The following is a 24,534-nucleotide window of genomic DNA, read 5'->3' on the forward strand; positions in this document are numbered from 1 at the left end:
AGAAACGTTATATCCCATAACCATTCAATCAGGTGTAAGTCACTGATATAAAAGAATGGGTAGCTCCAGAATCTATTAATGCATGAGCTGGTATGTTGGCAACAAAAATCATACCTGTGATGATGGTCGCGTCTAGATCCACCTGCTCCTGTGTCATAGCAAATACCCTTCCTTTGGTTGGCTCTTTGAGCTAGAGACAGTCTCTAGCAAAATGCCCTGTCTTCTTGCACATATAACAAACATGTGAACCCAACAGACATTGTCATGTACGAATCTTCTCGCACATGAGGCATCAAACTTTGTCCTCAACCTTGGGAGAGGTACCATCAGTTGCTTGCGGTCCATGGGGTTGCTGCCATATCTGTGACTGTTTTTGCAGCCATTTTGCTTGAAACTAAGCAGGAGCAGGCTTCTTCCTGCTTGGCTCTTGTTGGTCCCTCCCTTGATATCCCGCTCTCTTACTCTGCACTTCCTTGATCATATCATTCCGATCCCTTTCTGACATCAGAGCCTGATCCACTGCCTCTTTGAATGTGGTAGCTCGACTCAACCTAACATCGTGTCGAATAGTAGCTCTCAATCCCTCAATGAAGTCCTTCAGCTCCTTGGCCAGCTGCCTTGCAAACATGAGTACAAAGTATTGTCCCCTCTCGAACTTCCTGACGTACTCAGCCACTATCATGTCCCCTTGCCTCAGCTCTAGGAATTCTTTTGCCATTTGTGTTAGGTTGTCAATGGTGAAATATTTCCCATATAATACCTCCTTAAAGCCCATCTTGGTCATAGTAGTCAGATCCACCGTAGAGCATATACCCTCCCACCATATCCGCACGTCATCCCACAACATGAATATGACACACCTGATCTTGTTAGCATCCATGAGTTGCATGAAGTCATAAATTGTTTCTAAGGATCGGATCCATCCCTATGCAGTGATCGGATCTGTAGTGCCCTTGAACTCTTTCAGCCCAAGCTCCCTGAACTACATGTATACTGGTTCACACTGGTTATGGGTCGACTGTATGCTTGTTCATCTACCCTGGTTCTTAACAATTGTTGGATATGTTCTCCATAAATGTGGTTCTGCTTCTGCATAAGCGCTATAAGCCCTGTGAGAAACTGACTATTTTGACCCCCAATCTCTCCATTATTCCTTCGAGCCACCATGATCTATACATTCTAATACACGATCATCGTTGTCTCATATATGCATATCAATGTATTAGTCATATCATAGCTAAGTTACCACATTAATATAAGGACTATAACAATGTAAATCTTACAAACTTGAAGGTAGAAGTAGTTGAGTTCCTAACAAGATGGCATACACACGTTGTCCTTTAGGAGTGCTGCTTTGATACCAACTGAAACATCCCTAGTCTTCCCTTAAGAGATTTTTTTTTTTTGAAAGGGACAACCCTCTCAACGTCTGCTATAAAAATAACCGTAGTAACAATCCCATTAGAAGGAATCATTTTGTCCAATGTAAACGATAGCACCTTAAACAAGAGACTAACTAAAAGGAACATGAAGTCATCATAACAACTCCCTATACAAGTGAAGGAGGTCTCATAAGGAAACAAGTCTACTCTGTACTCCTAGGGCATTCGGACAGTGTCATGCGTCCATCTCGCCTCCTCGTCTACTCCGTCCGTATGCCTTCCATCATATCCTGGGAGACATCTTTACCTGTAACGTAGGCATCATGAATCTACGGACCCAACAAGAACATCTCAATATGAAGATATGACATCCATAAGAAGTAGGAATAATAGCTAATAAGCATAGAACATGGATTAAATTACAGTATAGAGTAAAGAACAATAGATGAAAGAGTTTGCACAGCTAATAGGGGTGGATATGTCACAAAGTGGTAACCACTTTTTGAGCCAGTCAATCAGTCTCATGACCCTAGAGGTACTTCCTAGGAGAACATGTAGTCATATAGCCGAAGCTAACATAAATTACAGTATCAGTCATGTTTGGAAGGGTCCTCCCCGGAGCTCATCCCGGGGCACCCATCCCCTATTGTCACCACATTTGCTCATACTCATCCAATTAGCTATATAAGAAAACTTAGTCTATCTACATTATACTTAGGGTGCGTTTGGTTCAAGTCATCATCTATAACCTTGGTTATGTGATTATCTGGTAATTACATAACCAAGGTTGTGGGGAATACAACATAACCTAATGTTGTTTGGTTCAATCCTAGATAATGTAATAAAAACTTGTTTGGTTGGAGGTTTTAGTGTATAACCTAATTTAACATTTACTTTATTACCCCTGATTAGATATTTTTACAGTTAAATTAATTTAATATTTGATTATTTAAAAAAAATAAAATAAAATAAAATATTAATATTTAGTTATTATTATTTATTATTTTAGACATAACTTTAGGAGGTCACAAAAGAATTTAATTCCACATTTACCATATTTTTTCTTAATAAAATAAAATAAAATACAATTGATTAATCCAATTAAAATGTTCATACAATCCATATCTTTTTTACCACTAGGTCCTCTTGGCTAGAACTATCCAAGTGTGACCATAAAGACGCCAAAGAATTCAGTCAAAATCTTTATCTAACGATGAATGAGAATGAGAGTTCTACTTTTTTGGTCTCTAGCAAAACAAAGTCAGGCTTCAGCTTCATGGATTCCTTATTTTGAGGTCGTGACTTACAATGCATGAACATGGTGCTTCTTCCATGTGCTAATGAAGCGACCTTTAGCCGAGGCCCATGAGCTTCAATTGTCAAAGAATCCAAAGCATAATTGATTCGAATTGTCTCCAGTTACTATACTACAATTCTAGTTCTCGCCAAAAATAGACCAACAACTAATGCACTTCCAAAGAAAGCGTGCAATCACACACAATAGTATTTTGCCATGAAAATGTTGATTTAATCTTGCATTTAAAATGAATTATTGTAACAAAAAGGAATTGAAGAAGAATTCAAAATGGTGTTGCATGCTAGGGACTAATGCTTACATTGTGTTTTTTCTCAACAAAGTCAATAACTAGCTTTCCATTGAGATGGTTAGAGCTACAAGGAGCTAAACAAACACACAAAGTAAGTTGCAATCATCTATTTAATGATGAATCACTAGAAAATAATACATCCAAATTAGAAGCACAATAAAGAAATATACAATAAGATTCGAATTATAAATTACTACATCACACAAATTCTATCCAAAATAGGAATCATCCAATAAGTTCAATCCAAAATGACATTCATCCAATAAGTTTGTCTTATATAATATCATAATTGTTCGAAAACATATTAAAATATAAGATTCAATGACTTAATTCAAATATCTAATTCATTTTCTAATTGGTTGCATATGGGTTGATCTTGGAGAGCTGCTTCATCACATATTCTCTCCTAAATGCATTTGGCAATGCAAAGAAGTTATCAACCTTGTGGTCATCCTTGAGAATGTACTCCCCGACATCCATAATTTCTTGTTGAGAAAAATTAGAAAATTCCATTAACTCATCATATATCCTCATTTTTCTATCACTGTTCTCAGTTTGTTTCTTGAAGTAAGTGGAAATTCCTTTCATCTACTCATTCGCCTCTATAATAACAATGACATACTTGCTAATCTCTCCTACCAAGTCACCTAGAACATCATCAGACTTCCTTTTTTTCTTTCTAGTGGTTGCCTTGTTGTTTGATGGACAAACTGAATCTTGAGTCTCCATCTCAGATTTCTTTGTTTCCTCTCTGACATATTCTTCATCTTTATGAAATTCAGCATGTTCATCTATTTCACGCTCAAATGTGTCAGTTTCTTCATGGCATAGATTGATATCTTCTACTGCATCAGCTGGGGTTTCTGCACCAACTCCTGTGGCACGATCTTTCCCCCACATAGACATTAAGTCGTTAAGGTGGGGAAACTCTTTGTTCCTTAAACCAACAGCAGCCGGATGACTCTAATCAAAAATATATTATTAGTAAAAAAAACCCACAATCATCAAAGAAATGAAAACCTTATGAAATTATGGAAAAGTTACCTTAACCCAATCATCAAACACATCCTTTAATGCAGTGATACATTTCTCAACATCACTCCACCCAAATCCACTGTTATGATTTATCATCTCGTTGATAGCGTGGAATTGCCTCTTTAGTAGCTTGTACATTGACTTGATATGAGGGGTAGCCTTTAGATTGCTTGATGGCACTTTAACAGCCATGAGTTTCTCTAAATGCAACAAGTACCCAGTTCTAAAACCATTCTCACTCTTCCAAGCTAAATCTTTGCTAAACTTAACCAGGCAGTCAACTAATGCAGCATCCTCTTGTTTTGTCCACAAGTGTTTGGTGCTATGAGTTTTTCTTTTAACCTTCATTGGCATTGAACTTTCTACAAGTTCAGTTGGGCTTAATAGAACTGGTTGTGAAGTTGGTACATCCTTGGCTGTTGCTACATAGACTCTTTTGGCTCTTTCCTTTCATTGGAAACTAAAATTAAACAATCTAAATACAACATTGTGCATATGAAAAATATAATCTAATTGTTTAAATTGATAATATATAAATCCCAGATACAATCAAATGGTTTAACATAAACAAAATATTCAAGCATAAACAAATTGTTCAAACATAATTAAATTGTTTAAATTTTTTCAAATGGATAATAAATTCAAATACAACACAATCAAATAGTTCAAATACATGGAAATGAAACTCAAATTTCAAGAAACAATACTATATTTAATTAACTAATGGATGCCAACTCATGAACATATTATCTGCAAGCTTGTCTCTCCATTCTGTCCAAGCAACACCGGTCTCACAATACCTTATCAAATTATTATCATCGTCATCGTAATCATCATCATCATCGTGACTTTCATTTGACTCAAGGACACCTACCTCAATCTCTATTGGATCAATTATCATTTCAGATCTTATGAAATTATGAAGAATACAACAAGCAGATATAATCCTACATCGAGTCTTTGATGAATAAAAAGACTTATCTCTCAATATAGCCCATCTAGCTTTTAAAATGCCAAAACATCTCTCAATGTAATTTCTTGCTTGGGACTGTTTCATATTAAAGTACTCTTTGGCTGTAGTTGGTTGGTAACCTTGTCTCCATTCGACCAAGTGGTACCTTTGACCTCTATATGATGCCAAAAATCCTTCCCCATTTGCATAACCAACATCACACAAATAATAACAACCTATAAATATTACAAGTGAACATGTATTAATATATAGAAGAAAAGATATACAAAAAAAATATTTGTTAATTATATTACAAGTGACTATTCTTTTATGGCCATTATAACTTAATTACCTTGAGGAATCTTCAAGTCATTTCTCCTACTAATAGCATCCCTTAAGACTCTACCATCTGCTACAGATCTTTCCCAACTTGGTAAGACATAGCTAAATTGCATGTTCGGTGTGCATACACCCAAAACATTGGTTACAATTTCACCTTTTCTGGTTTGATACCTAGGTTTATCATATGCTGGGACTTTGACATTAATATAAGTCCCATCTAATGCTCCCAAACAACCTTACACTCAAAGAAGTATCATAAAATTAAATTAATTTTATTGCGTACATTAAAATAATTAAAAACAAATTTATAGAAATTATATACTTGTACCTTAAACCATTTCCACCTCTCATCCGTGTAATTTTCTGGTATTGGTTTTAGTTTCTCAAGCAAAATATTATGTAACCTTAGAACGAAGTTCAAAACTAAATGAAATTGTCTACTAATTGTCTCGCTGGATCTAGATGTTTGGCGTTTTAGGACCCTATTCTTCACATTATGTGCAATAATGTGAAGAAAATATATTACAAGTTCACTAATTGACATATTTCTGGTTCCTTGCAATTGTCCACGAGCCGTTAGCAAATAACAAAGTTTGACTAAAATCCTTCTATCCATCCTACAATTATCCACGCATTGTCGATCACTACGAAAAACCATCCCATTTAAGTTTATAGACCTAATATTATATCTGCACAATGGTTGATCATCATATGATATGCTTCTCTTGAACCTAGCATTTCTTCTCTTGACAGTTAAGACAGTTATCAATAATAAAAGCAAAAAGATCTTGCTTTCCATCATCTTCAAGTGCATAATGAATACAGAAACCATTTTCATCTCTTGCCTTACTGACGATCGAGTCATTGCAACCTATCATATAAAAAGGATAATGGACCAAATTAAAAATCAACAAGGTGGAAAATCTCAATAACTGATAAGAGAAAAACAAATACAAACATAGTGTATTGACAAAGATGTATTAGGCATAGATCACAAAACTGAATGGGATGAGCAAGTAAATTAAAGGTGGGTGATGGAGATTTGAAATGGTCAGAGTAATAGCCATTGGATACAAATACAAACATAGTTTATTCATTCTTTGCTTTCAAAGAGAAAAAGGTTGTCCTTAGCAAACACATAGAAAATAAAAGGATCGACAACAATGTAATGAAATTTCGATTGTGAGGAAGATCTCAAGATTAGCTAATAACTTGGAAACAATTCACCAAAAAAATTCACAATAAAATGCAAACAGAATAGGCAAATTGGAGTTTTTTTTATCTCGTTAAAAATGACTTTTTTTTACCCTAAAGCGAGATCCTCTTGAAGTTGGACTCCAACCGAGATGGAGAAGCTTGCTGCCAATGATTCCAAGGGCCTGAGGTGGAGAAGCTTGTTGTCGCCGTCGATTTGAAGAAGACGAAGCAGGAGAAGTTTGTCGCCGTCAATGAAGAAGGCGAAGTGGGAGAAGTTTGTCTTCGCTGCCGGTTCGAAGAAGACGAAGAGGGAGAAGTCTATCGTCGTTGGTTCGAAGAAGACAAAGTGGGAGAAGACAAGCCGAAGTATGTCACTGCCGCTAGTTCGAAGAGAATCTGTCACCGCTGCTCTAGGGTTTGCCAAAAAAAAGGGAAGAAAAGTGTTCGATAAACAGCGAAGGAGGTTATATTTGAGAAAAAAATTTACTTAACCCCCGGAATCATCCAAAACCTTACGATTTGGAGGTTTTCTGATTCCGGGATATAACCTCATTTTGCTGATGTGGCGAGAATCAAATATAACTTTGGAATCACTCATGACCCTGAACCAAACAGGGTTAAACAATATAACCTTAGTTGGATAACCAAGGTTATGGAGAATAACCCTGAACCAAACATGTCCTTATAGTTTTGTAATTGCTACAGTAGTTAGCTATAATTTCATAACTACTACAATTGAACTATAACATAGTTATAACAGCTATAATTTCATAGCTGCTATAACTATAACAATTGTAGTAACTACTATTTTGTAACTGTTACAATTTTTTTTTAAAAAAAAGACTAAAATTATTCGGAGCCTTTAAAAAACCTTTAACTGATATTTTTTGGGCATAACATAGAGTTCTTATGGGTTTTACTCGATAATTTATTATAGATCTCTGAACGAGTTTTGATTTAATATATTATACATCCTGTGTGTCAATCTGAATTTAAAGTTATGGTATCTTAAAATTTACCTTAGCTAATATTTAAGTTTTTATAATTATGAAATTGTAGCTACTACAATTGTATAATAATTATGAAATCGTAGTTGTAATAATTATGTATAATAATTATAATTTTATAATTATTATAATATCATCACTCAAGATTCAGATAAAAATATAAGTGAGGACACGCAGCATCAGAAGTGAACAATATACAAGAGGGTATTTGTCTCATGTTATAAAGAGTGGGGCGTCTTTATAATAACAGATCAAAATAGGATATACTCATCCAGTAAAACAAAAAACGAGAACGTTTTGCCCATGCAAATAAAAAGGTCTCCTGTGGTCAAAACCCTTCGAAGAATGTGTTTAGAAAATCCCCTTTCTTTATTTGTTTTTGCAAGCGTGGATGACGGTACTCTTACCCGCTTGTGATTGGTGTTGACACGTTTTAGAAGAATCAAACTGGCGGTTTTAATCCTCCCAGTCTGACTCAACAAGCACGGCCGTTGTCGTTGTCTCGTTGAGCAGCAGCAAGGGCGTACTCAACCCGAGTCCATCGACATCCCGCACCCCCGCCCCTGCTCGCGTCTCCTCCGCGAGTCTACCTTCCTCCGTGGTTTCATCCTCTTCTCCTCTCTTTTTCCTCCTCTTAATCTGCCTCGATCTCGCGGTTGGAGAGCGAAAAACCAGATCGGGCCGTCCTAACCGGTTTCTACGGGCATGTCGTCCAGATCTCTGCCGTATTCCACGCAGGATCTCCATTACGACAATGCCAAGTTCCGCCACCGATCGCCGTTGAAGGTTTGCTTCCTTTCAAGATCACTTCCTTCTTTAATCAAATCATTATATATAATATATATCTCTCTCGATCCTGCCAGATACTTTCCCTTCTGCGACCTGGTTATTGGAATAAAATGTTGTTTAGCCTCTGATTAGAATTGAATTTTGGATTTTTTTTGTTGTGAATTGCGTCAGAGAGACCAACATCATGGTGTTCGAACTTTGAGATTCTTGTTTGGTAGTCACCCTTCGAAGGATAAGAGAGCGTGAGCTGATTTCTGCGTTTATTTAACATTTCTAATATACAATTCGACAATAGGAAATTGATTTTGTAATTTTCATTTTTTATCCCGTTCAATTAGGTTTCTTATCATTTTTGGGAGACATGGATCTTGGTTAGGTGCAACTAAAAAATGAAATTTGCACCCTGCGCATGTTTACTGATTCTTCTTCCTCTTCCTTCTCTCTCTCTCTCTCTCTCTCTCTCTCACTCTCTCTCTCTCGGTGTATACCAGAGGTAATATCAAGGCTCAATTGGTGAGGCAATTGGAACAAATTATTCTACTACGTAGCTTATGTCTTTTCTTATGGACACGTAGCTGGATCTGTTTCTTAGTCAAGTCATCCCTGCATTGATTTCTCTTCTGTCTTAAAAGTTTAGTGTCTCTATTAGAAAAAACTGGAACTCGTCATTAGTTACAACTGTTTTAGAGGTTGATGAACTGAGGAAGATACACTGTTTGCCTTGTATCCGAGAAAAGAATGTAAAGAAAGTGAGATCTACGGGAGATCCTCTATCTTTTATTGTGATTCTTGAGATGAATTCTAAATCCATGAAGAATATGATACTTTGCCTGTGGTAAAAGTTCTTAAATTGAAATTACAATTCTGTCTTCACCACAAGGAATATATACAAAATTAAATGATGTTTAGTGGATCAATTCCATCTTGTCTATACTTGGTGTATATGGTCCTGTTGGTCTTGGCTAGGCAATGGAGCTTGGATGTTTGGTGCAGAGAGTGTATACCTTGAAATTTGACTATAAAATATAATAACATTTTCTTAGCTATAGTGAACTTGTTATAGATCGTTTTTCATTAGTTTGTTGAGGTGGGTGATGTTTCCAACTTTCTGAGCCAAATAAGTTATTCTCCTCTCTCATGATGCTTGGGATGTTGATATAATCTTCTGTGTTAGGTGCTGATTACTTTCCTATGGATAGCAGGAAGCCAGGAAACACAAAATGCACAGAGAAAAATTTTAAAATAAGATAAAATACACACAAAAAAAACTTTTTATGTTAGGGAAGGGTTTGCCTATGTGATAAACTATTGTTTCATAAAGAGAAATCTTATTCTCTTCCCCAGAACAATGATGATATAATACTCCTTTAATAATAAGAGTGCAGGGAGGCACAAAAAAATTAGGTTAGCCTACTCATGCAAATCCGGTCAAAAAAAAAAAAACCTCTATAGGTTCTAGGTACAATCTATCTCAAGCTCAAAAGTATTAGTTCATTGTATAACATGGTGCATCAATGAAATTTAATTTCTCCAACACTGATGTACGAAGCTCTCTGTGATTACTTTTGCCATCATATTCTCGAATGATGGTTAGAACAGTATTTACTATATATACTATGAAAGGATTATTAATGGGTCATCATGTTGTTTAAGATATCTATTGTCATGTTTTTATTAACATTAGAAAGAAATGAGGAAAATACACTTGCCTATGATGGATTATTGGACACCTGTATTGGATATACCTTATCATTATGGGTTTGTTATATCACCGGGCTAAGTTGTGTTTACTTTGGTTCAAACTTGGTATCATTGGTTCAAAATAGATGTCAAGTGGATCCTCCAAATGTGATTGGTCATTTTTCAAAAATTGAAATTGAAATCTGTTGTAGGATCTAGGAACAGAATTCCAAGTAAAATGATCATTTTACAAGGAAATTGTGCATTCCTCATGATTTTGAATACTTGATTTACAAACCTTATTTTATTTTATTTTAGTTGACACCATGTATCTAGTTTACGCCGACTAATCTTGGGATGACTGACCCCATAGAAATTTTCCATCGGCTACTAGGGTAAATCAGGAAACGCTCCTAGCGGGTGGCCCATCTGCCCAACATTCTTAGGTCAACCATTCATTGAGGGTAATTCATCCGTTAATTAGCCGAAGCTGAGACTCGAGCCTTAGATGCCTGAAAACTGAGAAGGAGCTACACCATTACCCCGAGGGCTACAAACCTTATTTTATGATTGTTAGAGAGTTGGATCCATGATATTGGTTGAGACCATCTTATAAAATTAACTAATGATGCTATATAGATAACAACAACTAAACTTTATCCCATTAGTTGAGGTCGACTATATGGATTCTCTTATATTATTGGACTCTATCCTCTACTATATCATCATTTATATTTAAATAAAATTTTATTTTGTTTTATCATTGCAAATCAAGTCTTCTTCCTCATTTAGTATTTGTCATAGTTTTACATCGCCTAATTGGAGCATTTATTAGTGGTATATGCCCATACCATCTTAAAAGTATTTCTTGTAGTACACAACTTGACTTCTCTCTAATGTTCTTATTTCTTATCTTGTTTATCCTCTTATGTCTGCACATCCACCTTAGTATCCTCATGTGACTCTCTTCTTCTTCTCATGTATCAGAGTCGTAGCCTAACATTTAATTCTATATAACATAGCAAGTCTAATCGTCATTTTGTAGAATTTCTCTTTAAGTTTTAGAGATACTTTACAATCACAAAGAACAGCTAACACCGTCCTCCACTTCAATCATCCTTCATGTATTCTATATAAGACATCTTTCTCGACCCTTCCATTTTTTTACAAAAACGATCCTAAATACTTAAAACTCTTAGTTATAGCTTAACTCGTCATTGTCTATTTTAACAATTGTCATATAAATGTTTTAGAAATTGTAAGCATAAAAAATAGTCCTAGATTTATTATAATTAGATAACGTAGCTTAGTAGATAAAATAATGGGGCACTTTCATAAGTAAAATTTCTGATATGAAGGTATAGTTTGGTTGACTATTTGGTTTCTTAATTAAATTTCAAGGACTTAGATGTTTGGTGGGTCAAGGAATAATTTTTTCAAATAAAATTAGAAGATAAAGCTCACATACAATGTTGTTTTGATTATAGAAGGATTAAATCTATGGATCTCTAACATACTCCCATGGGTTTCAAAAAGGCAAACACCAATGGTGGCTTACTAAAAGTCTCACTTTTCTTACCATTTTCTCACTTATTGTTGAGTAGAAGACTAGTTTTATGTTTGGAACATTCACTATAAATGTTATTTATTAATAAGACAACTAATGAAGAAATATTAAGAAAAAAATTTACATGATTTTTAGCAACTAAAAAAATTTAAGATAAAATTCCTAAATAGTTATTGTGGTGAGTTTTAGCAAGAAAGAGAATATTTAGTAATTATAACAATGTAGTTACTGAATTTGTCATAGCATAATGAACATCAAGGGTCAAAATTAAGCTATTATCTCTTCTTTATAGAAGTACTAGATGAACTTGCCAATTATATTTTAGATGATCCTCCTTGGTGTGTGCTACTTGAAATTATGCTAGTTGATGAGGGTATAGACAAAAAATTGCAGTAGAATTATGAAGAGAAACTTAGAGAGACTCAGCTGAAGGTTTTAAATTAAAGTACAACTAAAATTTAAAACATATTGTATTTTGATAATAAAATAAGTGAAGAAATATTTAATTAAATGGACAAATATTCTTTCACAGATTTTGATATGTTAGATTTAATTTTCGATAAAGAGACATCATTAATATGATACAGATTGAGTGTTTACAATGTAGATTAGTTTTTGATTCTTGCATGACTATTGTGTTACCTTAGAGTTAAAAAAGTTTATAAGAGTGTTAGTATGAGCAACCATATCTTTTGAGCGACACTAAGATTTAAAATATCATTTATGACAAAGTTTGTCTTTCATCACTAGAGCAGTACAATTTTAATACTATGTTGTGCCGACATTTGACACACTTTAAACTCTGCCATGACCAATCCCAATATTTTCATTCCTATAACCTCCTTCCACTTGCTTACCTTAAGCTATTAGCCAAATATTAATTAAATTGTCAATTGAATAAATTTTTCAAGCAACAAGTTGCATAAAAGTATAACAAACCATCTCCCCTAATGATCATACCTTACTAATACTAAAATGAATATTGTACATTAGATGGAGGATTAGTTCTTGTAGCATATTAGTGATATCAACTTCCTGGCGGGCGCATGGCCTTGGGAAAAAAAATCCGTCCCACCCTTTGGCCACTTGGTGGTTGGCTATAAGCTGACTTGGTGATTTACCTCCTTTCACATAACTTGGACACTCTCAGGGGCGCCTGGGGTGAGCGTAATCACCTTTTGCTGCAATTAGTGATATCAACTTCATAATTTTCTAAATTCCATAGTGCTTTTACAACATATCATATTGGAACTAGTTTTTCTGTCTAAATACATCTTGGTTAAAGTTGGACTTAAATTGACATAATTGAAATTAGAACAAGCACATGATAAGGAAGCATCTTGGTTTCATTCACTCTGGTATCACTTTTCTTTGTTATTTTTAGTGCTTCAGTTGGTGCTTTCCCTCTTTCCCCTTTCTCTTTTTATTGTTTTTCATCTCCTCCCCATCCTCAACAATCAATAATTCAAAGATGAGCTATGAGAGGATTTTCTATCTCTATTAATGCGACAACACCTGTCTTGGTCAGCACTACTAAAATTGCGTTGACACTCACAACACAATGACAGTTGCTCATGTTGACAAAATATCGTTATCAATTAGTGTTATGAAATCGTAAGTGCACGACCACGTCGTCTGTAATAAAAAGATATTGAACTACAAAGACTGTTGACTAAGCATTAGTTGATTTTGCACGGTGAATTATCTAGACAATCAAGAGTTGTTTTGGTCACGAATGCAAGAGAAAAGAACGAAGAGAAAGAGAGTGAGCTCGGGAGACAGAGAGAGGAGTTTGTTGAGGGAATGATTCTAGGGTTTTGGTTTCAATACAATGCTAGTTAATGTCCCTAGTACATGTTCACTTCCTTACCCTTCGTGTTTATGATCATGTTGAGATTCTTACCTAATCACCCTAAGCTACAACAATTCCAACATCATTTAGTAAAGGAGTAACTCTAGATAGTTCGGTTAAATACCTTCTGTTACTAAGGGCCCCTCGGTCATACAATCACTAGAGTTATCTCAGTTACTTTCTAACAAGGATTAAAGGCTACACCAAAGTGTTTACACCATTCTCATTCAATGTTACTAAGTAGAAGAGGTAATATAGAAAGTCCTGTTAAAGGGTTACCTGAGGGCCGGTCATACAATCGCTATATTACACAAGTCACTTCTTAACATTAAATTAGTGTAAACCCATTAAGCTCTTAGTTAGCCAATCCCTTGCAGAGGATTAACCCCTGATTCAAGGTGATACTTCGGAAAGTCCGATTAAAGGGATACCCTCTATCAGCAGGCCCCCCGGTCATACGATCCAAAGTATCTCCTTTACATGGTGACTAATCCCTCACATCTACATGTTTACACCATTCATAGATTTCATCAAACACTTACAAAGTACAATACACGTAGAACATGACATAAACAGAACAATGAAATGATATATACATAGTTTATACATCAACATTACATCATAATTACTCTCTATATCCTAAGAATTGGAGAATCTACTCCATTGCGAAGGCATTACAAACAAGAGACGAGAAAATAGCAATCTATAACTCAATAAACGAGATAAAGAGAGGAGAAAGCTTATCAATGCATCTGCGGTCTTTTTCCATGCAATCCTTGTTCTGGAGGTGGACGGATTGACGAAAATGAAGCCTTTAGGTTTCCCCTAGAGGGGAAAACCCTTCCCTAAGGAGAGAGGCGGAGCCCCAAACCAAGAGATGAGTGGAAAGGGGAGAGAATTCCCTTTTATAGCAGGGGCACGACCTCCTCGTGTTCTCCGCCACACGACTGTGGCGTGTGTGCCGTGGCCCAGGGTAGGCACAACCGTGACTCAGGGCACGGCTAGGCCGTGACACTGGCTAGAAGAAAGAGGCACGACTATACCTTTTGGCACGGTCAGACCGTGTCTTTGTTTGGAAATGAGAGGCACAACCCTGCCATGTGGATCTCTGTGGGGAGAGGCACGACCGTACCTTAGGGCACGACCGTGCCTTAGGTCATGACCTGCCCATGCAAAAATTTGAAGGAGGTCGCTGACAAGACACCGCTTTGCCTCTGGGCACGTCATGGCCGCGTGAGGTGCTGAGATGTGGGTTGCGCCTCTTCCGAAGTCGTATCCTGTCAATGAAAATATGCAAAGACTAGATCTCCGCACAAAGAGTGACAATATGAAATAATAATGAAATAGAGTGCAATAAATATACATTATACTCATGTTAGCAAAAGGCGACTGCGCTCACCCCCGGTGCCCCCTAACCTATCCTAGGATCAACACGGAGGAGGTAAATCACGGGTGACTACTAGCCTTTGGAATAGTGACTAGTGCATGAGGGAGACATTTACTTCGGCTATGCCGAGATTTGAACCCCATACCTCAAGTTGATAGTGCCTCATGCGCTAGCCACCGCCTTGAGGGGACAACATACGTTATACTCATGAAATACATGTAGATGTGCGCCAAACAATGTTTAAAAACATATATAATCTACACACATCAATTAGTTGTCAAAATGATACATTGTGGTCACACTAATGATCAATACATGGAACTATGAGTAAGAATGCTACTGTATTTGCGAAACAGCACATTCAAAATTTAATTTAGTATATATGAAAATTTTAAGACGAATATGTGAGATTTCATGAACAAATAAAATATTAATATTAATATTAATATTAATATCTAAAAGCAATTAAATGTTGTTTCAATTGTGGCAAAAGGCGAATACGCTCGCCCCCAGCGCCCCCGCCAACCCGTCCCAAGGCCAACACGGAGGAGGTAAATCACGGGCGGCTACTAGCCTTTGGAATAGTGACTAGCACATAAGGGAGGTATTTACCTCGGCTTTGCCGATATTCGAACCCCAGACCTCATTGTGGCAACATCTCACGTGCTAGCCACTAGAATTAAATGTTGTTTCAAGAGATCATAAGATGCGAGCCAATAAATTAAAATGGCATGAAATGCCATAAGGTATCAATACATCTTATAATCAGATGTAGTCACCCCATATTATTGATTTTTTTACTATAATGGTAGAATTCCAAGGTACCTATGGTTAAAAATTTAAAATTACGAGCCAATGTTCCAGAACTGTGTTATATGTGAAGAATTTTAGAAAACAGAAGTGTGTTTCTAGATATAGATGTATATTCTCTCACATTATTTCAAATATTATCGTGACTTTGCTTAGGGAGATTACATGTTTGGGTGTGCAAGAATGAACAGAATCCGTTTCTGAGGAAACTGTTTATGCAGATGTTATGGCCAATATGGCTATTATCCAAATAGAGGTCTTTGACTTTGCAATTTGTTTTACTGAGGTTCATAATAAATTGAGAGAAATTTGAATCTGTATCTTGTAATTTTATATCATGAATTTGCATGGATTAACAGATTATATTTTCTTGGTCATCTTCTGTGTAGGTGATTACTCAATCGTTGGTTACTAGCCGCATCAGATATAGCTGTGGAAGTTGTAGTACAGGAAAATTTCTAATGCTATTTATGCTTGTGGGTTGGACATACTTGATAGCAATTAAAAGTTCCAATGGTTCTGCAATTAGTATACTGTCAAATGGTTCTGTAGTTGAAAAACAGCAGTATGTGAAGGAAGGTGTTGGTAGATTAAGAAAAATTTGGAGAAAACCTCCAAGGCTTCCTCCACAACTACCTCCTGATGAAGCAAAAAACATTAGTTCTAGTCTTGAAAAACAGAAAATGTTTTGGATTTCTAGGCAAGAAAAGGTTAAAGATGCGTTTATTCATGCTTGGTCTGGCTACAGAAAATACGCAATGGGTTATGATGAACTTATGCCATTGAGTCGAAGAGGCATTGATGGTTTGGGAGGTCTAGGTGCCACAGTTGTAGATTCTTTGGATACAGCTATTATAATGGGCGCTGATGATATCATATCTGAAGCAGTAACTTGGATAGACAAACAACTTAGGGAAAGAATTGAAAAGAAAGGGCAGGTCAACCTATTTGAGACTACCATCCGTGTGTTAGGTGGACTTCTTAGTGCTTACCATTTAAGTGGAGACACAGGAACAACAAGTGACAATGGGAGATCTGAACTCTTCTTGGAAATTGCCAAAAACTTGGCTGACAGGCTTTTATCAGCATTTACTTCAAGTCCAACAGAAATTCCTTTCAGTGATGTTATTCTCCATGACTATTCTGCTCATGCAGCTCCTGATGGATTAAGTAGTACTTCCGAAGCCTCAACCTTGCAACTTGAATTTAACTATCTAAGCAAAATTTCTGGCGATGCCAAATATGGTTCAACTGCAATGAAGGTCTTAGAACATTTTAGGACACTACCAAAGGTTGAAGGATTGGTGCCTATCTATATCAAGTATGTGGTGATTTTCAAACTGTAATAATGTTTGTGAATTTCTCTCTATTAGAATGTTTTTCCTTTACAAGTTGTTTTTTTTAAATCTGTCTTTAGACAAGTTAAATATTGATTTTATCTAATTGTTAATATATATTTATTATGCTTTCTAGTCCATTTTGCTATTTTTATATATAAGTAGAACCAAATCCGCTCAGTGCTTAGTGAGGTTTAATAGATTGTTAATGGCTTGCTTGGAAAATCAGATAGTTGGTCCAGTTTATGTTTGATCATTTGTATCTGGATACTAAAATAGATAGAATTCCTCCAAAAAAATTTTAGGTGTGAATACTGATGCAGTTTATAAACATCATTTTTGGAAAAAAAAAAAATATGATGAACTTGTGTATTTCTACATGCATGATTAGTTGCGCAAGAGACAAAGGTTGGGAAGGAATGTGCTGATTTTGGATTAGTCAGCCAATGGGCTGGCTGCTGACATTTAATGCATGAGATATATTTGCAATATTTTAAACAGTTTAATTTCCATTTTGGAACACATGAAATATCAGATAAAAGAATAACCAAAATTTGAGATAAATTAATTAATCAACCCATTATGACTTGAACAATTCAGACAGTGTTGTTTAATAATGTGTTACTAATTACACTGTGATGTTTGATATATTTGAAATAGTTGTGAATAATCTAGTATCAATTTGAAACAAAGGAAACATCAGAATGGATTGGAAATATTGATGAAATCCAGGATAAATTAATTAATCAATGCTTTAAATTTAGTTTTGACTTTTGCTTATTGATCCAAGTATAAATAAAGGACAACCAGGTGTACGAAGCTCTCGCCAATGCGGGGTCCCGGGGAAGGGTCTATTGTATGCAGCCTTATCTTGCTTTGCAAGAGGTTGTTTTCGAGACTTGAACTCATGAGCTCCAAGTCACACAGCAACAACTTTACCATTGTGCCAAGACGCCCCTTCATTGATCCAAGTATAAATATAGGTTATAAATTACCAGAATAGTTAGTTGCTATACATTGTTTTATGTTGAACTTTAGCTATGCCACTCTGCATAAAATTATGTGAATTATGAGAGAATATCACAACTGGTTCTTGTGACAACAGCCCTCACTCGGGTCAGTTTCATGGAGACAACATTCGGCTGGGATCTCGTGGTGACAGCTACTATGAATACTTGATAAAAGTCTGGATTCAAGGGAGGAACATTGACAATCAGCTCAACTATTTGCGTGAGATGTATGAACAAGCAATGAAAGGGTTGAGGAACCTTCTTGTTAGGAAATCCATTCCCAAAGGATTGGTTTTTGTTGGGGAACTTCCTTATGGATCCAAAGGTCATTTCAGTCCTAAAATGGACCACCTGGTATGTAGGCTTTATTTAGTTCTTGATCATAATTGGACACCTTTTCTTCAAGCACATGAATCATTTGACTTTTAAGATCCTGTTCTCCTCCATATTGCTCCATTCTTGTTTCATTTGAAAATCTTCATTCAACTTTCAAAAATTTTAGTTGCAAATATCGTTTTTAACAATAAAAAGTTGGTTACAGACTTACAGTAGTTTCGTAGGACTACCATCTGTTTAGTCAATATTAATTATATATGAAGTCAACAGTAAATGATCTGGAGCGTGCATATAAAAATATGAATTACTAAATTTTGCCATCTATAATATTTCTGCTAAGCTCAATAGTTTTACCTATTAATCTTTTTTTGGAAATATTAGATGAGTAGTTTATGTGCTTTTAACACTGTTGAATTAATAGTTGATAATTTAGCCTGCTTGCTCATATGCCATAGGTATATTTTCATGAAATGCAGTGTTGTGCTAATATTCAGCTCATATTTTGGCCATTTTGTTAAAAATATCTGGTGTCTTTCTTTGTATGGTTATTTACAACAACTACATTTTGTGCGATTTAATCACTTCTCTATACTGATTGGCAAATATCAAGTATAATACCCTATTCAGCGACCATTTTGTTTCACTGACTGCAGGAAGACAAAAAAAAAACACTTTTCTTGCCAAAATTTATTTAAAAATAATTTTCAGTCATTCAGTTCTATTTAAAATATCAAAATAAACTACAGTTGCTCCAACTTATTGAGAAATGCAGTCTGTCTTTCTAAATGCATGCAAATTTGCTTGCTTGTGTCCATGTTATAATTAAATAAATGAAATGATAAATGTTGTGTCCACTAACACGTTCTTTGGTCAATTCTTAACCAGATTGTACAATTGTAGTTACTGCTATAAACAAACCGATGCTAGGGGGTTGTCAAGATTGTGATATGGCCCTAGCATCTATCATCCTACGACCCAAATTGACTAAATGATTCAAACCTCAAGTAGAATTTAAACTTGGATAGCAACTCAGGAACTTACAATCCAATCATATGTTCCCTTACCATTCTTGGATAAGATTTTGATCCACATAATCTTAACTGAACGACTTGATAAAATAAAATTACATTCAATAGGCATTAAAATTTGACACTGTAAAAAGTTGACAGTTAATTCAAATCATAATCGACAAAAGTTTTGGTTTACATAATAGGTATTTAAAATTCTAATTAATGGTGTCAGTGGTCATGTATGGGTGTGGCCTGAACATGGGCCAAGTGGGCCTGTAAAGTTTCATGTTGGGCTAGGCTTGGCCTAGTGCTTTTCTTGTCATACCTGCGTTGGTGCAACAAGGTTGGGACCCAAGCCCAACTTAAGCCTGGGCCATGCTTGACATGACTTAGGTTCATCGACCCCAATTCCTTTAACATTCTAAATTTTATTATTAAAAAAATTAAGGACAATTTATTGTTTGGTGCCCTTGTTATAATTAAATCACTAATGGCCACTCCTATCGATTAGATTCCCAAAATACCCCTAATTTGAATTACAAAACCCATTTTATTTGGCATTAAAATAAATATTTAGGATCCTCTGAAATAATCAAATCATGCATTTTCTCCATCAAAGTGTTGGAAATTTGTGATTTCGGGACAAGTAGCTGATTTGCAAAGCAACCTATGGTCTATAAAATGGCACAAAATGTTTTTCTTAAGGCTGTGAGCTGATTATAAACAGCAAAATAATAGATATTTAAGATCCTCCATGTTTGAAAATCCAAATATGACCTCATTTTCCCGTAGTTGTGGAAGTTAGCAATTTATGATATGTAAAATGACATAAAATGCTATTTCCTAGCAGCAAGCTTATTTGAAAATCAACTTGTGCCCTAATTTTTTCTAAAATAATAGGTATTTTAGAATTCTCCATTTTAAAATTAACTTATGCCCTCATTTAAAATAGTAGGTAATTTAGGATCTTTCATGTTTGGAAATCCAAATATATCCTCTTTTTCCTAAAGTTGTGGAAGTTAGCAATTTATGAAGCACAAGCTAATTTATGATGTGTAAAATGACATAAAATGTTTTTTCCTAGCTGTAAGCTTATTTGAAAATCCGCTCGCTCCCTCATTTTAAAGTCCTCTTTTTTTTTCTTTTTTTTTTTTTTTAGTAGTTTTGAATTTTTCATGTTCAAAACACTCAAATTTTGCGCTTTTCTTCCAAGTAGAACATTAAGATTTCTTGATTAGCAACTAATTTATAAAATACTTTGGGGTCTGTAAAATGGCAAGATATGAAATATTAAGATTTCAAAATCAGCTTGCACTCTCATTTTGGTAAAATAATGTGCATTTTGGGTTCCTCCATTGTTTGAAACACTCAAATTGTCCATTGTCTGAAACACCCAATTAAGACTTTTTTTTTTTTTTATAGCGGTGGAAATATACAATTTGTAGACCGTAAGCAAATTTGCAAGGCAACTTTTGGATTGTAAAGTCGTAGATTTCCACTTCCACAATTTTGAAGAAAAGATCTTATTTGGGGGTTTTAGATATAAAGGAACTTAAAATTCTCATTATTTTACCAAAATATTAGTGCAAGCTCATTTTAAAATCAACTTGTGATCTTGCAAAAAGCATTCTATGCTAATATGTTTGTAAATTCTTTTTTAAGTCATCTTGCATCCTCATTTTGGCCATAAAATAAATAATTGGAATTCTCCAAGTCAACATTAAAATCATTACCCCCCGTCCTTTTGACACCTTCAATTCTTAGAGCATCCACAACAAGAGCTCCATACGAGCTCCCATTGTTGACGTGACATAGTGGGAGGGAGCTCCTTCACCTTCGACAAGGAGCGATTCTGTGTTTACTACTATTAAAATAAATTTTTTAATTTAAATTTGATAGTGGAGAGGTTTTTGAATTAGGGGAGAGAAGTGTGGAGGTTTTTACTTTTAACGTGGTGCTGATGTGGCATTGAGGGAGCTCTTAGAGAGCTCCCATCACTATGGATGCCCTTAGTAGAACAATAGGTTTTAACTTTTGCTACTATGATACATTTCATAAAATTTTATGAAATAAAAATGCTTTATGTTGCCACAACAAACATTACTGTCAGCTAATTTTCAGCCATGCATAGTCATGTTTACATTCTTTATTTTTCTACCTAAATAATATGCTTTTATATTAAAATTGTGAAATTTTGAAATGTTCATAATACTAGATATCAAAATTTATCATTTTGATTGATTTTTGCAACATAATAATGGTCAATATTGTGGTTATCATGGATGATTCTTTGTGTACTACCCATGCTGAGAAGTGCTTTGGCACACTTTAGAAGTTGTTGAGATGAATTCAAAGAATTCTATTAATTATATCTCGACTAACGTATAGTAGTTGACGTGTTATATTTTTGTAACTTTTCCTCAAATTTTAATCCACTTAACTATCAAATTTTCTAAGCTTTATTTTCAAAATTAATGAAGTAGAAGAAGATTAAAGGTGTAAAATTTTCAGCATGCTCTAATGTGTGTCAAAGTCTGTCAATTGTTGCATAAAATGGAACAATAAAATTTGAATTCAATTGACTAAATAATTGGTATAATTCATTTTTTTTAGTAGATTAAAGGATTATAATTCATTTTATTTCATCTCAGAATCGTTCACTACGTGCTGAATCTTGTTGAGTGTTGGTATAATATATTACAATAGATCTTTAGTTATCTTTTTAATTGCTATAATTTTTTTTAGAATTAAATAAACTATGTGTAAGTAGTTTAAAGGAGCAAAATCCATATCTTCACACAGTTGGATGTGTTCTAAGTGTTAGATGGTATAGTACCAAAATTTTGACCATTACAGCTAATAAGTAAAACCCCATAACAAGAACAATATTTTAAATCTTGTATATGACAAAACATAACTTTTCAATATAATTTTCAAGAACATGGATAAATTTTAGAATTGTATGATCTTATGGTCTGATCAATCCAATTAACTCTTTAAGTTTCTTAGGTAGTATATGGATATGAGAACCGTGCCAATAGACTTCAATCTCTCACATCTGCATTATTTGTATGGCCATTCAAATGGTAGTCTATGGTTTATAATGATCAGATGAACCAAAATGCATACACTGGCAAACTTGTGTTTGTTTATTAGTTAGAGTTATGGGGTTTCTTGGATGTTCTAGTCATGGAATTGTTGGAGTTGTTGCTTATATGTTTTGAAGATTTAATCCCACATTGGATGCTTTAGTTATAGTTTGACTCCTATAAATATGATGTAATAGTCCTTTTTCATAACAACTATACAATATTTCATCCCTCTCAGTATGTTTTAACTTTTTTCATTTTGATTAACATTGGAAGACAACCATCTTTAAGCATTTTCATAATTTTTTTCCTTCATCTTTTATTCCAAGGCTTTGGTAGCAACACCTTGATCTGCTTATTTAACAATATCTTTCTATTTACATTGAAGTATGACGATGCACTACTTAGCATGGTGCTTGCTTTACCATAAACTCTTGCTGTTATTGCCAATTATGATTCTTATATATCTATTATGAAACAAACACTATGCTATATTTATATATATCCTTTTATTCATATCTTGATTTGTGATGTATATTCACTTCTTTTCAGGTGTGTTTCCTGCCAGGAACTCTAGCTCTTGGTGCAACAAAAGGTATTACAAAGAAGAAAGCCATGGCACAAAATTTGTTGACTCCAGATGATTTGGAGAATTTAAAGCTTGCTGAAGATCTAGCAAAAACATGCTTTGAAATGTATGCCGTTACATCCACTGGTCTTGCTCCTGAAATTGCATATTTCCATATCGAGGTGAGTTATTTTTCGGACCAGTAGAATATGGTTGTGGTGAATTTGTATTCCCCCTTATTTTAAACATCAAATAACATTCTTCTTGATGGAGTTATAGACTTGATTGGATTCTTCATTTTATATCAGGGTGATTTTGAAGAGGGTCTTGATGGTGGTAATAAAAGCTCAGATTACATTAGTGATATAATAATCAGGCACAATGATAGACACAATCTCTTACGTCCTGAAACTGTGGAATCTTTATTTGTGCTACATCGTATTACAGGAGATCCAAAGTAAGTTCCTCCATAGTTTATTCTTGTCATATTGTCTTATGCTTATATAAGTTCAAATCTTGGGTTTGACATTTGTTGCATTGCCAGATACCGTGAATGGGGTTGGCAAATCTTCGAGGCCTTTGAAAAATATACAAAGGTAGATTCAGGTGGGTACACATCACTTGATGATGTCACTAGAATACCTCCCAGTAAAAGAGACAAGATGGAGACATTTTTCTTAGGTGAAACCTTGAAGTATCTGTATCTGTTGTTTGGTGATGACGACGTTCTTCCGCTGGATAAATATGTATTTAATACAGAAGCCCATCCCCTTCCTATTTTTGAGTCTAAAGATGCTGCTTAGAACTCCAGCGACCCTATATATGTAACGACAATGCAACCTTCAGTGACCTCTACTTTTGGAGCCTGAAGAAGCTCGATTTTTGCCTTAATCCTTAAAAGAGAGCAAGGATGGAGAACACCGCAACCTGGGCAATTTCTGACACGGTAAAGATGTTGAATGTTGTCCAAGATATGGGGCAAAGTGCAAAAAGAAAAACCGAGGGGCATAGATATCTATTGGAGAATATTTTATTATTATTATTATTATTATTATTTTTTTTCCAGAAATCCTCTTTAGTTTTTCTCTTAGTCATACGAAATGTCTTGATTTGCATCTATGATGCTGCATTGGTAGTTGGAAGAAGTGCATTTTTAATGTCTCAATTATCTTCAATAGAAAGAAATATCACGTAAGTTCATCCTGTGGTAGAGGAGTTAGTTTTATTGTCTCTAATTTGTTGAATTATAAGCATTTCTCTTTCTGCTGCAGGGTGATATTGCTTCATTAGGGGATCACTGGTATTTGGTCGGTGAGTTTAGGAATGATAATAAAAAATAGTGTATGAATTTTGAGTTTGAAAATGATAATTTGAGAATGATTTTTAAATTTATAGGAATCAATTAAATTTATATAATTAGGTGAAATTTATTTTCATTTCTATTCTATCTTACTATTAAATTATATCCATAGACATTTCAATTATTTTACCAAACACTACCTAACTCATTCGGCTTGAATTCTTAACTTTCACAAATACGGTTAATTTCGAAGCATGTCCCCTCTTTTAAAAACCAT

The 24,534-nt window shown here is 34.9% G+C and overlaps 1 protein-coding gene across 1 annotated transcript; it reads left to right on the forward strand.

The window, feature by feature from the left end:
• Positions 1 to 7,993: 7,993 nt before the first annotated feature.
• Positions 7,994 to 24,176, forward strand: LOC121984236 (mannosyl-oligosaccharide 1,2-alpha-mannosidase MNS3-like). The gene is made up of 6 exons (XM_042537076.1): positions 7,994 to 8,308; positions 15,997 to 16,928; positions 18,050 to 18,308; positions 22,942 to 23,139; positions 23,266 to 23,414; positions 23,502 to 24,176. Exons 1-6 carry the CDS (start codon positions 8,228 to 8,230, stop codon positions 23,758 to 23,760), a joined length of 1,878 nt encoding a protein of 625 aa, XP_042393010.1. The 5' UTR covers positions 7,994 to 8,227; the 3' UTR covers positions 23,761 to 24,176.
• Positions 24,177 to 24,534: the final 358 nt, after the last annotated feature.

This window comes from Zingiber officinale, chromosome 5B, assembly GCF_018446385.1.
Source record: "Zingiber officinale cultivar Zhangliang chromosome 5B, Zo_v1.1, whole genome shotgun sequence".
In the NCBI taxonomy this organism is placed as follows: Eukaryota; Viridiplantae; Streptophyta; class Magnoliopsida; order Zingiberales; family Zingiberaceae; genus Zingiber; species Zingiber officinale.

What these genes read in the sequence shown, in the direction of transcription:
- LOC121984236 (XM_042537076.1), top strand. Translation starts at nt 8,228, where the DNA reads ATGTCGTCCAGATCTCTGCCGTATTCCACGCAGGATCTCCATTACGAC. An exon ending in TTGGTGCCTATCTATATCAA is followed by an intron (nt 16,929 to 18,049) that starts GTATGTGGTGAT and finishes TTGTGACAACAG; the next exon opens with CCCTCACTCGGGTCAGTTTC. An exon ending in TTGCATATTTCCATATCGAG is followed by an intron (nt 23,140 to 23,265) that starts GTGAGTTATTTT and finishes ATTTTATATCAG; the next exon opens with GGTGATTTTGAAGAGGGTCT.